At 36.1% G+C, this 15,204-nt stretch overlaps 1 protein-coding gene across 1 annotated transcript in view; it reads right to left on the bottom strand.

Moving 5' to 3' along the window:
- Positions 1-15,204, bottom strand: part of LOC144964012 (angiotensin-converting enzyme-like) — a 143,610-nt gene that overhangs the window by 65,507 nt on the left and 62,899 nt on the right. Inside the window, exons 14-15 of the mRNA XM_078897957.1 lie at positions 13,198-13,320; positions 10,563-10,809 (exon numbers count right to left, since the gene is read on the bottom strand). Coding sequence (XP_078754083.1) covers positions 10,563-10,809; positions 13,198-13,320 — 370 coding nt within the window. The remainder of the gene's footprint in view (positions 1-10,562; positions 10,810-13,197; positions 13,321-15,204) is intronic.

Below are 15,204 nucleotides of genomic sequence, written 5' to 3'. Positions count from 1 at the left end.
CAGACATGATAAGACATCTGGGCCCTAAAGCTACCTCTTGGTTAGCATCTTCATTCTCATATGTAATAAACACCTCGAAATACCCACAAACCTGGAAAGAAGCAAAATTATTAGCAATCCTGAAGCCTAGTAAGCCCCCCAATGACCCCTCCAGCTACCGCCCCATATCTTTATTATGCTGCTTCTTTAAACTCCTCGAACGCATAATACTAACGAGAATAATGCCCTATCTCGACCCATTTATCCTCATTGAGCAGGCAGGTTTTAGATCTGGACGTGACACCACAGAACAAGCTTAGCTCTAACAACATTTATAGAAGCTGGCTACGAAAGAAAACTAAAAACGGGAGCTGTTTTTATTGATCTGTCAGCTGATTACAACACCGTGTGGCATGATGGTCTAATGCACAAACTCTCTAAATACATAACCTGCAGAACAACCCTCAAACTATTGAACAAAATGTCAGGAACAAGAACCTACCATGTTTGTTTAGGAAATAGGACCAGTAACAAAAGAACAATAAAAAACGGCGTACCTCAAGGATCTGTACTCGCCCCTACGCTGTTCGAAATGTACATACATGATATGCCAAAGACTGACTCCCTGAAATTAGGTTACGCAGATGACTTTGCATTGGCTCATCAATTTACAAATATAAAAAATATCGAATCAACTTTGGCACACGATACCATCCAACTCCAATCTTTCTTTGAAAAATGGTATCTAAAATGAATACTACAAAGACAGTGAGCACGCTTTTCCATCTCGATAATCACAAGGCAAACCAAAAACTCGCCATAAACGTTAAAAATTCCATCCTCCCATACGACCCAAATCCTAAGTACCTTGGAGTGACTTTAGATCGAACACTCTCATACAAACAACATCTAGAAACTACAGCCAATAAACAACGTAAACGAAACAGAATCGTAAGAAAAATTGCTGGAACATCTTGGGGTGCAACTCCGTCGGTTCTAAGGACATCATCACTTGCTCTCTCGTACAGTGTTGCAGAGTATTGTGCTCCAGTATGGTCCAGATCCTCTCACAAACACACAAAATAGACACTCTACTAAACGACACAATGAGAACCGTCTCAGGCACCCTCAAATCAACACCAACCCAATGGCTCTCTGTTATGAGCGCAATCGCCCCACCTCACCTACGTCGAGAATCAGCATGTCAAGAACAGTTCAAAGGTCTGGATAATACCTCAATTCTGACTCAACTCAAAGAAATAACAGCTCGCCTCAAATCAAGGAAACCCTATTACAATACCAGAAATGACAATTTCGACCTAGAGGAGGCATGGCGAGAAGAATGGAAACAAAAACCACCAAAGGCTAGTGAAATTATTGAAGAACCAACGAACATACCACTGCCTGGTTTCCATACTCTTACCAGAAAATAATAGTCAACATGCAACAGAATAAGATCTAGGCATGGTAGAACAGCCTCAGACTTGCATCGATGGAGTTATGCATCATCTCCAAAATGCCTAGCATGCGATGACCCTTGCCAAGACATGGACCACATCATTTTGAAGTGCCCCGCAACAGCACCCCCAGGCGGCTACCAAATGGTTGATGAGGCGGCCAGTGCTTTCGCGGATTGGGTGAAGCGTTACAACGTGGAGTTGTAGCCATACGAAAGTACTACTTAGGTGATAGGCATGTTTTAGATCGTCAATGGTAACGGACACATAACCCACCTAATTAGAAATTCACCAGAGTACAGACGCTACAGCGATGACACTCAGAACACGATTGGTCTACAGAAAACAACCAATAGTCAACCAGGCAACCCCAAATCCTGAAATACTATTGGCTCCTTGTGTTTCTCCAACTCCCGAAAGAAACACATATAAACTATGACAGTGATAAAACTCGCTCTCTCCCATTTCATCTACTTTGAGCTCATTGCTTTATAGGGAACCCGAAAGTTCTGAACTAGGGAGAAACATGTGCGAATGAGGGTAGGTGATAGACATACATTGTGTTAAAAAATTAATCAATTCCAATTAAACTTGTGTGTAGGAGTGATAATTAATATTGTGTTTTCGCCACAACCAAAAATAACAGAAACCAATAAATAACTCATAACAGTAATTGATAGCTCGTGTTATTATTAAATATTCATTAACTATCTTTATCTATATATTTATATATGTATATATTATTGTATATATAAAATTTATGCCTTCCAACGGATTGGATTACATTACACGATTTACAATTACACGCAAATACACGATAGTTTTATTTAGTATTTATATGCATTGACTATTGTGTTCTCATTGATCCATATCTTTCCCCATCCCACTACTTTATGTGTCCCGTTAATTAAATTACTGATTAACACATCTTATATCAGTGGTGATGCCATTGGTATTAATTGAAATCCCTCATGACCACACTATTCATAGGAATATTGAAATATTATAACCTAGTCAAAGATTTGCTCCGATATTTTTCATTGATCGGGGTACCGACTGAACCTGCATCCTGTGACTGACAAAACAGAACCGCCCAACATGCATCAGGTCACCGACTAACCACCTAGAACTTGGCTACAAATGATACAGAGTGAAATCTGGCAAGCGGTCGGCTGAAACTATTGAACCTGAACGGCTCCTGTCTCATATAACGGAAAAACCTTAGCGCCGCCTAGACAACTCGAAAGTTAAGCCCACTCAATAACAAAAGGAATAGTTTGTGATACGGGATGAAGATTAAATACCCATAGTCTAAATTTAATGAATTAAAACCAGCACTATTATTCTTTGGCTAATTATGTGTTAACTTGTGATTGTATGAGGCAATTCTGTTGATTTATATCAAAATACTTTCTTTAACGGGGATTAATACTGGCTTTCTGAACCTACCTATCCCTATATAACGTGCCAATACTCTTCCACTACTCTACTACCAATTCTTTAAACTTATGGGGACAATATCTGACTCCTATCTGTCTACTCCTACTTGCCACCCATCTACATAGACGTGACATGTGGGGGGGGGGGGGGTATGGGGGAGAGAATGTTTGCTTGTGCAAAAGTGTATGTTACAAGGTTCATGAGCACAATAGTTTCCGATTTTATTTTGTCAAGACTCACCATTTCCGTAGTTGGTATAATCCGAAATCCGGCACAAATAATGAATAATATTCAATTGAATCGTTCTATCTCTATCACTATGATTAGTTCTGAGTCAGGGAAGTTATAGTAATATCATGCTTTGGATTTGTGGTATGTATCTCTATATGACGGAATGAAGTTTCTAAAAGTTATAGTTGTCTGACAGAGACGCCAATTTAAAATTTGGTTCACAGGAATATCAGACACCACTCGTAGGAATTACAATGCCGAAAGAGAAATTTCCACACAAAAGAACAGGGAACTTAGACTTGCCAATTTCGTTAGTTAGTGTTAGTGAGTTGGAGTTAGTGCAATCAGTAAATTATCTATTTACGATAGTGATAGTTTACCGATAATTATAAAACTAAAACTCCCCATTTAAATAAATGAATTATCACATACAAATGACATACAGAAAAATGCAGTAGAAGTCAAGCAGATTATTTATCTATTGAAAAGGGAAATTGACTTTGACCTTCTATGTCATGGCTTTCTAAACAAGCGTATATTTTTATCTGTTCCTGTGTAATTTTATCTCACTTCAAGAACATGTTGTTAGGAATCAGAGCATATTGTGCGCCTATGTGGTCTAGTGGTATGACACTCGCTTTCGGATAGGAAGGTCCTGGGTTCGAGCCACCCTGGAAAAGGCTCTTTAATCACATTCTCTCCCCGTACTCAGGTGTAAAATGAGTACCTGGCCGTTAACAGCGTTGTCTCCGAAAAATTGTAATATCGCCTAACAGGCGTCATATCCCGTCCTAAATGTTAAGTGTTGCTGTTGGCCAGGGACCCCTTGTAAAGCTCTTTGAACACATTTAGTAGATATTGCGCTATATAAAAAAAGCTCAAAGCTCAATTTTAATGTGATAATGATTACTATAAGCACAGTTGAACATCGTGTAATCCATTGAAATCTATCAATTATAATAATTCCATTTAAAAAACGAATAACACACAACCGCTTGCTTTGAACGTTTACAAACTAAAGAGGTAAACAATTAAAATGCAGATTGTTTTATACATCTGTTCTCACAAACAGGGATGCCAGATGGCCATAGTTACTCGAAGTCAATTTAAACTGCAAAAATGACCAAATAGAACCTCACGTGGCCAAACACTTCAAACACTCTGACCTCCTTAAACGACATCGATTTTTTTATCGACTAACCTAGAAAAAGACTTGTTTTTATTTTTAAAAATAAAATGTTAATCAATAATATAAACGCGATTCTCTGTGTGTCAATTTTGGTCATGCACGTGGCCATCTGGCAGCACTACTCAAACACCAAATTTAACTTAACTTCAATGCATAGTCAACAGCCGTTGACAGGTGAGCTGTCAGAACGACCAATCGTTGAAGGGTCAAGGTGCTCAATACCCAATCGTTCTTCGATCAAAAAACTCGAAGACTTCGGACGCTTGACCCATAATTCTACACGAATAGACGATGGCGGTAGATAAAAGAAGGTAACATTTTTATTTACCAACCATTTTTCTTGGTGCTAAATTATACAAAGTAATAATTTCGCATTAGAAAAAATAACTCAGAAGTTCCTATCCCTCTATTACATTAAAATTGATACCACGCATGACAAAATCGGCCCACAAATAAGGAGTTATAAATTATTCATAATCATTTTTTAAGTTACAATAATTGTCATCAAAGTCATTTTTTATCACCAAAGTCGTAATTTTTATCAGAATTTTACCCCCAAAAAACTGCAATGTCAAAGAATAAAAAGGATCAAGTCGCAATTTATACAACAAATCTATTTTTGTCGCAAAAGGATAAATATCAAAGCAATTATTCCTAACCGTTTTCATCTTCTGACGTGAAAGTCAGGCTCCATCTTCATTATGAATTGTTGTGACGAGAGCACGGGAAAGAAAAGTTGATCATGTGATCGTTCGTCCAACCCGACGAGTACAATCGTTAACTTGGTATTGTTTATTCTAGGCTAACTACGATGCCATTCTATTATCTAAAACCCCTTATTTTTCTCGTTCTATGTTGATAGGAACTTCTTTACCCCTCCGTCTCTATGTTAGTAGAAACATGAAATTGTAACTAATATATATATATATATATATATATATATATATATATATATATATATATATATATATATATATATATATATATATATATATATAAAGTACAACAGCACTGTGAATTTTGGTTGCCGGAATGTTTCTAAATCGAGTACTTCACTCTTTTGGGAAAACAAAAATTGGTTGCTCTAATGTTCAGGCCTCTGAAGTGATCAACGTTTCTCATCTGATTTCATTTAAGTCTTCCGTTGTGTTTTGTCTTGCAATCGAAAAACCAGTTTGTCAAATCAACCCTTCAGAAAAAAAATTGAGCCAATTGTACATCATATCATTAGGGCAACTTCTAGATTTTGCACTCTCAGGGCAAACACCACGTTGTCCTCAATAACTAATGAAAATGGAAATATGTCTTGGACAAAATTGGAATTTTAGTTCAGAACCCCTGGCAGATAATGTTAAGGTTGTTTTGATCAAATTCATCCCCTGATTTCAAATAATCACATTTTTTTCGGTAAAAGTTTATTCAAAGTTTATATCTAGTCTGGTCTTCTTCAGCAGGCACTGGTAAACAATCTGGACTCATTTATAACTAAAAAAGCTTATTGACTCTCAAGTGGTTATAGGGTGAATCGTTGCAACAAGTAGTCTAAACCCGCTTTATTTGACGAGACAGACAAAATCATGGGTCAATTGGAAGTCCAGATAGAAATTAAAAAGAAAAGAGTTAAAACTTCATAAGTAACAAAAGTCAGTCAAAGTTCTGATAGAGACAGGCAACAATCCTTCTACAGTCGAAAGTAGGGGTATGATCTTAGTCAGAGTGATATGGGCGAGCTCTTTTTCTAGTTCTTTATCACTCCCTCTTTCTGCCTACTGCCAACATTAGAGTTTGCGTCCGAATACCCACTGGAGACTATTCAGACTCGAGTCCAAATTTCCACTTCGTTGAATGTCTGTCTTAGCCTTAGTGCAATTTTCTGGTGCTAACTTGTGCTTTTATTGAAACAATTATTACAGTTATGGTATTGAAATGTATCATATCTGTAATAATGTAATTTCTATATATGTTATATATATTTTATGTTCAGTTGTAAAATCAAGTTATTGTACTTTAATGTTTCATAAAATGCCAGTCATAAGGAAGGGGAATCTATATGTCGTCATCATATCAAGATGGATACGGATGAAAGTTTTGTCTACGAAGACCAAGATGATGATCGGATACTTTTATTTTCACTCACAATAGATAAAGTAGATTAATAAAAAAAGTAATTAAAAACTATTAACTTATTCATCCCGTTCAGTCAAAATTTTCATCACTCATTGGTCACCTTAAAAATAGCACCCCTGAGCTAGTGTAGGGTGGCTTGCTCACGACCGCACAAAACTGGTCAAGCCAGTTATCGAACCCCATCTGTATCAGTGATGGGTGGTACCGTTACAATGCATTAAGCTGTCTCTTGGTGCGATGGATTCAGCTCTGAGATTTCTCTTAGATGCAACTCTCATAATATATTGAGATGAAATTTATTATCAAGTTTAAGCCAATGTGTTTACTTCAATCTCACCTCCAAAAAAAAACACCCACCTTTCTTCTATTCTTAGACGAAAGAAAATGGTCATTTTAGAGCTCTTTGAAAAGTTCATGTACATACATACTCTCTCTCTCTCTCTCTCTCTCTCTCTCTCTCTCTCTCTCTTTCTTTCTCTCTCTCTCTCTCTCTCTCTCTCTTTCTTTCTTTCTTTCTCTCTCTCTCTGTCGGTTATCTCTCTTATCTCTCTCTTATTTCTCTCTTCTCTCTCTCTCTCTCTCTCTCTCTCTCTCTCTCTCTCTCTCTCTTTCTCACACACAAGTATACATTTCATTATTGTTTTTCTCTTCAAGACTGTGATTAGGTCCCAGATTCTGAAAATAGCGATGCCGATGAAAGCGTGTCGAAAGTGTATGCACCAGCATTGGGGAATTACATGTGAGTTTAAAATGTCCACACTTAAGATGCTGATATTATTACCATTATTCATCTACATCATATTAAAGTAATTCTTTCCAGATTTGGACAGAGTAGACAATTAAAATGTATTTATTTGTGATTCGAACCCATGCCCACTTACTTTTGTCCCTGTTGTATTGCTCCCAATGTGGCATCAAGTTTATGTGAACCTGAAACTAGTCACACACTTCAATTTTCAACAGAAATTGTACAGTAATATTCATTTCAGTCTTTAATGGATTGTTGACTTGATCAAGATCTTATTTATTAATTATCTGATTCACTAAGACTAAATAGAATATTAATGTTTTCACCGCAGGGATAAATTTAGACTGGACCAAAACCCAAGTAACATTAGGACCGATATTTTCAGTTTTCACCAAGAGAATATAAAATGAAATTCATCTCAGTTATCTAAGTGAAAACTGTTTGGTAGCTTAATGTGTATGGTCTTAAATCTAGCTATTCGCTTCAAGTGAGAGCCATGGTCGGGGCTTGAAATGCAGCCAGGGGATATGCAGCAAGAGAAAGATGACAAGAAAAGTTAACATGTGAAGTAAAGCTTTAGTTGCTTTACTGTTTCAAATGTTTAGGTGGAATTGTGATGGAAATATTATTTGTTAAAGGGGAGCTATTTGGTTATAAACAGTAATGTGAATGAAATCGGCCTCTCTCTGATCAATGTCATTGTTTTTACACCGCCGAATGGGTGACTAGTAATCACACGATTTTCATACTATAATCGATCATATTATAAACGTTTAAGTTTACACATATCTAGTTTTCTCTTTTGGTTCCAATCGATCAAAAGATATAACAGTGGGTATATTACTTAGACTCATTCCATCGATAGAAAACATATGTAGTTTACTATGTTAACCAATCACTGCAATCGTTGACAATATGTAGACTGTCCGAGAGGCGTGGTTATTTATATGTCGATTCTTCACAGCCCGTTAGAATCCCTACTGGAATAGACACCTAGATAGACACGCCTCACGGTAAGGTAAACGATGGCAGCAATCGGTAAACATAGCAAACGACACAGGTATTATTATCGATGTTGTATGTCTCACTAAAATACCCACTGTTCTACCGTTTGATCAATATAATGAACACAGAAAACGTTTATAATCTGCGGCATAAAAACTATGACAATGATGAGAGAGAGGTCGATTTCATTCACGTTTCAAACTATGTTTGTACGATACGTTTGAAGGTGTGTCACAAATTCCATGTTTTTGATTGGTCAATTAATTGGATCCTTCCTAGCTTCTATATTTGTTTTAAAGTTTACTGGGAATGTCTAAAATGTCCCGGGTTTGAGGTTTCGGCAAGATCAATTAAAATATGTTTGTTTGTTTTTAGAGTATGGCAGAACTCTGAACCATCTTTAAAAGTTGAATGGATTTGAAATCAAACCAAGGACAATCTTTTTAAGCAAGTTTATTAAATAGATGGAGATACATCACTTTAAAATTGCATCATATAGATTGTGTATAAAAGGACTGATTATTTGGAAGTATAATGAAATATTAAACATGTAAAAAGTGAATGTTGGATTCAAGTTACACGACAATAAGGCACTGTTACTTGATTATTATTTTGATTTACAACAGTTGTTCATATTTAGTTTCGCTTCAAACATTTGATGCATATGAAAAGGTCGACATAAATTATTGTCTTTTTTCTACATTTGTTATGTTGTAGTAAATCAGACAGTGAGTTTGGAATAGAGAGCCCAGTTCATGAAATCTTAATTACATAATTAACCTTTGGTTTCTAAGAATAGTAAATGTAATTCATTATACTACAAAACATTTTTATCAGTTTGTTTGCTATTTTGACTTTAAATCGACCTAGATTTGGACGTCCTGTAACTTCTGACTTGCAGGTCCTGAGTTCGAGACCCACTGTGGGAAAGGCTCATTACTCAAATTCCTCACGATACTCGACTATATATGGAATTCAGTGTTAAAGAATGGGTTATCTATTAACAAATCAAACATACCTTTCTGAAAATAAACCTTAATATTGTACTGTATTGGATTTTTTTCTAGCTCCTACTTAGCAATGGAAGGAATTTCTCTTGTAGTCACTTCAACCTCAAAGCAATTCTTGGTATGTTAATAATCCACTTAACTGCCGTAATCTGGAAAGCCAAGTAATTAAAATTTGGACAGAAAACTCGTTCTTCAAATAACCTCAATTGATTTAAATGACATTCTTCTTTCCAAATATTCTCAAACCTGGGACCTTGACGAGTTTTCTGGTCAAATTTTTCGTTACGTGTCTCTCCAGAGTTAACTGGTTAAACAAAAACTACATGACGTGATTATCTCAGCACCGTTCTAGCCAAGATTGTTCCTACGCTCTATAATATTATGAAGTAAAGTCACTTTTACGATGATTTTTAAAGTAAAGTAGTCGACGCAAGTATGATCATAACAGACACTACGCATTGAGGCTAAATGCGCCTGGCAATCATATAGGGTCCAAAGAGTTAAGAGATATACAATGAACAGAAACCAATATTCAAAAAGTTGATCCCATTAGCACCGAAAGAAATACACGCAAATGGGAGTAGTCTTTCAAAGCCATGATACACATGGATCGTGAGTTTATCCCCGTATGTATAGCGTCATTTGTGCAATAGCAATTGCTTTTTTGATCGGACGCAAGTCTATCTCAAAATACATTCCACCAGATCTTAACTCAAATGGTAGTAGTCCTTTACAGCCCTGAAGCAAATGGATTCTGATTTGAAGCCGGTATCTATAGCGTTAAATGGCAATAGCAATTGCTTCATATCCATCGGATTGGACGCTAGTCTATCTCGAAATGTATTCCAACAGATCTAACAGAAACCAGCTACCAAATCTTTATAGTTCGAGAGAGGGTTATAGTAAAATCTAGTTGGCCCCATGGATTGATACTGGTCCCTTTGCTTGTTGAGAGAATGCTCTACTAACTGAGTTATCAGGATCCCGATAATTTTGGGAAATAAATTCTCACTCCTACCATATAACAAAGAAATTAACCATATAATATGAAAAAAACATTGAGAAAATTCATTCTTTGATATTTTCGAAACATTAAAGTACTGAGTTCATTAACAAAGAGCTGAGTGACGGCAATTTCATTTAAAGGCTGTATCCTTTTTCAAGGAGGTGAAAATTTGCAAGAGACCATCTAGCTATGTTGTAACGTTTTGATGTAGAGGGAACAGCAGGAGCTATTGATCTTAATGTCATTTTCATACGTTTTGGCGTTATATGATATATCAAGATTATATTACAGTGGCCTCCTTATATATGATAACGGTTTAAATATTACCTTTAATGCACATCGAAATCTTTGATATGGCTATCAATTAAGAACTAAAGCAAAATAGATTCATAATTATGACGAATTGTATCAGGAAAATGGACGGGATAGCAGCCACTCCGAGAGAAAGAGTTGGACATTCCGCATTCCAACCGACTTCATTTTTGTTCTCTTTCTGCAAAAATTTCAGAAGTGGATCAAAATATTCCATCAATGGCTTGGCACTCATCGATCTTTGTCCGGTAAGCTGTTCCATCGCATCCTGCCATGGTTTGGACGACCCAAGCTTTAACATATCACTGAAAGTAACAGTAACAGGGTAATGAATAAGTAATTACATCTGGGATCAAGTAAAAACAACCTGACCAGTTACAATTTTAAACATAAATGATAACCATCTCTTTAGAATAGGTGTTAATAGTTGATAATGATAGAACTCTGAAAAGGTGTGCTTGAAAGCTTGAAACAGTGCCAGACAAAACACAAAGACAAATACAAGAACAAATACATCACAAAAACACAACCTGCCTCGACCGGGATTGTCCCTCACACTTCCTGATTATTATCAACAAATAATATACAAGTCCTTAACACGTGAGGAAGAGGTCGAAAACGAAGACATTAATGTCCCATTATTATTTTGAAAATAATGGACCTATCAGTCTATAATGATTCAGGCGAGGGCTCATAGCCGAATTGTGAACTCTTATAAAGTATATAGATATTAATTCTTCCCAACTCTCGGATAACATCTCTTGTGTGCAAGTAGAACGTCTGATTGGTAATTAGAAGGTCCGAGGCTTGATCCCCAGTTGCTATAGGCTGAGTTATGGGATGTTTTTGTCTGTTTTTCTTTCTCTTGTCGGTTTCTTTATGCTTTGTATGGCACTTATTCATACACACCGTTTTAGATTTCTATCATATATCAGTACTTACTAATATGTCACTGAATTAACTATTCATACTCACCAAACATTATTAACAAAACATGAGTAGGGTTTTCAATTATTGTTTGGAGGTATTTGTCTTTGATATCAATTAATTTAATACAACATCAGTTTCTGTCAATCACATTGTAATGTAAGTTTGAAGTAAATGTTATAGAGAAGCGACAAGAGTAAGAACGATGAATACGTAAGGCAATGGTACGGATTCGAAGTTTGCAGGTTTTTATTGTATTATGTCAATGTCATGCCTGTCTCAATCCATTTCATGGATGACATGTCGCATCAAATCTTTCAGCATTTTAGTTCAGGAGATCGTTGGAACAGGATTATCTTCTCCTGTCTTAAAATTTTGAGAGGCAAGTCAATCCAATTCACTGACAATAATACCATAAAAACTATTTCTTTAAAAAGGTCTAGGTATACAAGCATTTCTTCATAGCCATAATGCCCCTGAACCCGTAGTTAGTCTCGGAACTTAGGTAATCACTTGTTGCAATAGAATAATTCAATCCAACGTTCATCACAATGATGAAATAGATAAGGCCAAGAATGAATTGTGTTTTGTCTTTGAAATTTAACCAAAAAATATTAACGCAAAGTAAGGAGTTGCCAAAACAAAGACGATAATGGATATCTAAAAATTGATTAAAAAAAAATAAAAGGTCACGATAGGGAGTCAAACCACATACTCTAAAACGACAAGCCAGTGTGCAGACCACTGAGCCAAAGGGATCCGTGACAATTTGAGTCTTACCGATCGAAGGCAATTATCAAGAGTTCTGGTTCCGGTATTTTAGGCCTTGAAATTTTGAATTGACATCTCCGAAGAAAAGGCTTTCGTGTCGATTTTTTTTTAGTTTAGATCAAAATAAACGTTTGTTGACTTACGTTTTGTGAATTTCATAGAGACTAGAAATTCTATAAACAAGTGTGATAGAGTCACATTCATTGTCTTACATTATTATAAAATAAAGATACATTAATGACTAATGTCAACTTCACTAGAATGAGAATCTCTTCACCATCGAGTCATCAAGCCTGACACACATTTATCTACGATTCATTGTAACTTTAAAATCCCAATAGTGATAATAAGTATTGCCAAGAATGCGGTTTACTTTAACAACATTGAGGTTAAAGAAGAGAATGCAATGTGGGATTTTATGATCATAGACATCCAAGTCGAAGGTTTTTCTTTGAAAAAATAAAATTTTGGGAACCTCTTTTTATTATCTTTTTATCTAATCCCAATATGTAAAAAATGTCACAGTGTGAATATAACTTTTCTTTATGTTATTTGACTACAAAAATACGATATTTATTATTCCACACCTATTTTATATCTTTGTCTCACTAAGTAATATGGGATAAAGGGTGTTATGAATAGACACTCGTGTATTTTAATTATAATACTACCTTCGTGGTAATTGACATGCATCGAGATGAATTTTTTTAGCCATCAGCAATAAAAATCAGCCTGGTAATAACGTCTCTAGGTGCGCCTAAATGAACATTTGAGTCAGTGGGTGATAGACTTGTCCTTAAAAAAGGTTTGCAAGTATATCAGTCGGTATACATATAAAATACAGTTCTATAATGTGTTTTAGATTTGCCAATGTTTCTGTGCTGGTTGGTAAACATTTAATATTACCACCAACACTCTTTTTTTTAAAAAGAATATATTGTGCAAACGGAGGTAAGTCATACTGAAAATGCTGGCTTATTTCTCTAAATGCTCACCCTATGGCTTTACCAGCGTCTGTGTTTTTGTAGATGTCACAACGATGAAGAGGTCTCGTGTTTCCTGCAGCCTCACAAGCTGCTTTGTGAAACTGGAATTGGATCACGAAGCTTACAAAATATCTGCAAAATATAATTAACAAATGATAGATGTATTTAAATGATAATCTAATGGCTTAGGTCATAAAATATACAGAAAACCTGTAGCAAGCAGTGGTGACTCCACTTTAAAAGAAATCCAATGTAGATAAAGACAAATTAAAATAATTATAGACCCCTTTCGAATTATTGCTTTCTTTCTAAAATCATAGGAAAAATTGTATCCAAAGGAGTACAAACATTCTTAAAACAAAACTAGCTTTACTGTCAATTCCAAACTGCAAACAGACCGAGCCACAGTACAGAAAGTGCTCATATTAGACTTCAAAATGATATTGTTAACTATGCCCAGGATACGTCCAAAGCAGCCAATGAACGATCAGATGGCCGATACGTCCCTGCAAATACACGTCCGACTCCGCTGGTAACCCTTGCTGTCCGACACAACAAGACAAGTAGGTCAACCGTTTGACCCGGCAGTTCCTCCTCGCACGTCCGACACGGCAAGGCAGGTTCGTCCTGATGAAAACGTCCAAACCAGCCAATGGGCGGTCAGCAGGCGGTACGTCCGACTCCGCTGGTTGGTTTTCCATGCTGTCCGATACAGCAATAAGTAGGTCACCCGTCTGACACGGCAGGTACTCCTCGCACGTCTGTCACGACAGGCAGTCATGTCCTGATGATTCTTCCAAAGCAGCCAATGGACGGTCTTCCCTCTCAGCAAGTCGAATCGTCGCTGTACATTCACGTCCGACTCCGCTGGTAAGTTGTCCTTGCTGTCCGACACAGCAAGATAGGTAGGTCACGGCAGGTCCTCCTCGCACGTCTGACACGGCAAGGCAGGCAGGTCCTCCTCGCTCGTCTGGTAGGCCATGGTAGACTCCTCAAGTTCGTCCTTCGTCCGGAGGCAGACCAGGGCAGGGCTCGTCCTTCTTCGTCCGGAGGCAGACCAAGGCAGGGCTCGTCCTTCGTCCGGAGACAGACCAGGGCAAGGCTCGTCCTTCGTCCGAGGCAAACCAGGGCAGGGCTCGTCCTTCGTCCGGAGGCAGATTAGGCCAAGGCTCGTCCTTCTTCGTCTGGACGCAGGGCAGGCAGTCCCCTTCGTGGGTTGGCAGTCCTTAAAAGGGCTAGTGGGTGCTAAGTAAATCTTAGCGAGACAGTGATTTCATGTGACCTGCAGCTGGAATCCTCGTCGCCACTGTTATGCACCAAAGGCAGTGCACACAAAGACTGACAGGGAAGACTCTCATTGGTGGCCAATCAACAAGTTACTTTATTTCCAATATTATTATTGTTATTATTATTATTACTATTATTATTATTATTATATTTTATTATTATTATTATATTATTATTATTATTATTATTATATTATTATTATTATTATTATTATTATTATTATTGTTATTGTTATTATTATTATTATTATTATTATTATTATTATTATTATTATTATTATTATTATTATTATTATTATTATTATTATTATTATTATTATTATTATTATCATTATTATTGTTATCATTATTATTTTTTATTATTATTATTATTATTATTATTATTATTATTATTATTATTTTATTATTATATATTATTATTATTATATTATATTATTATTATTATTATTTATTATTATTATTATTATTATTATTATTATTATTATTATTATTATTATTATTATTATTATTATCATTATTATTATTATCATTATTATTATCATTATTATTATTATTATTATTATTATTAGCAACTAAAATTACAGGATGTAAAAATAATAACGGGTGACTTCAGTGCCAAGGTAGACAATTGAAGAACAGAAGAAATAATTGGCCCGTGGGGACTTGGAGATAGGAATGAACGTGGTGAGAGACTAATTGATTGGTGTAGAGAGAATGAATCCATTGTTTC

Source organism: Berghia stephanieae, chromosome 2 (assembly GCF_034508935.2).
Source record: "Berghia stephanieae isolate SIO BIC M18660-M18661 chromosome 2, UCSD_Bste_1.3, whole genome shotgun sequence".
Taxonomy (NCBI): domain Eukaryota; kingdom Metazoa; phylum Mollusca; class Gastropoda; order Nudibranchia; family Aeolidiidae; genus Berghia; species Berghia stephanieae.
The sequence above is the reverse complement of the archived record's forward strand: the minus strand, read 5'-3'. Positions and strand labels throughout refer to the sequence as shown.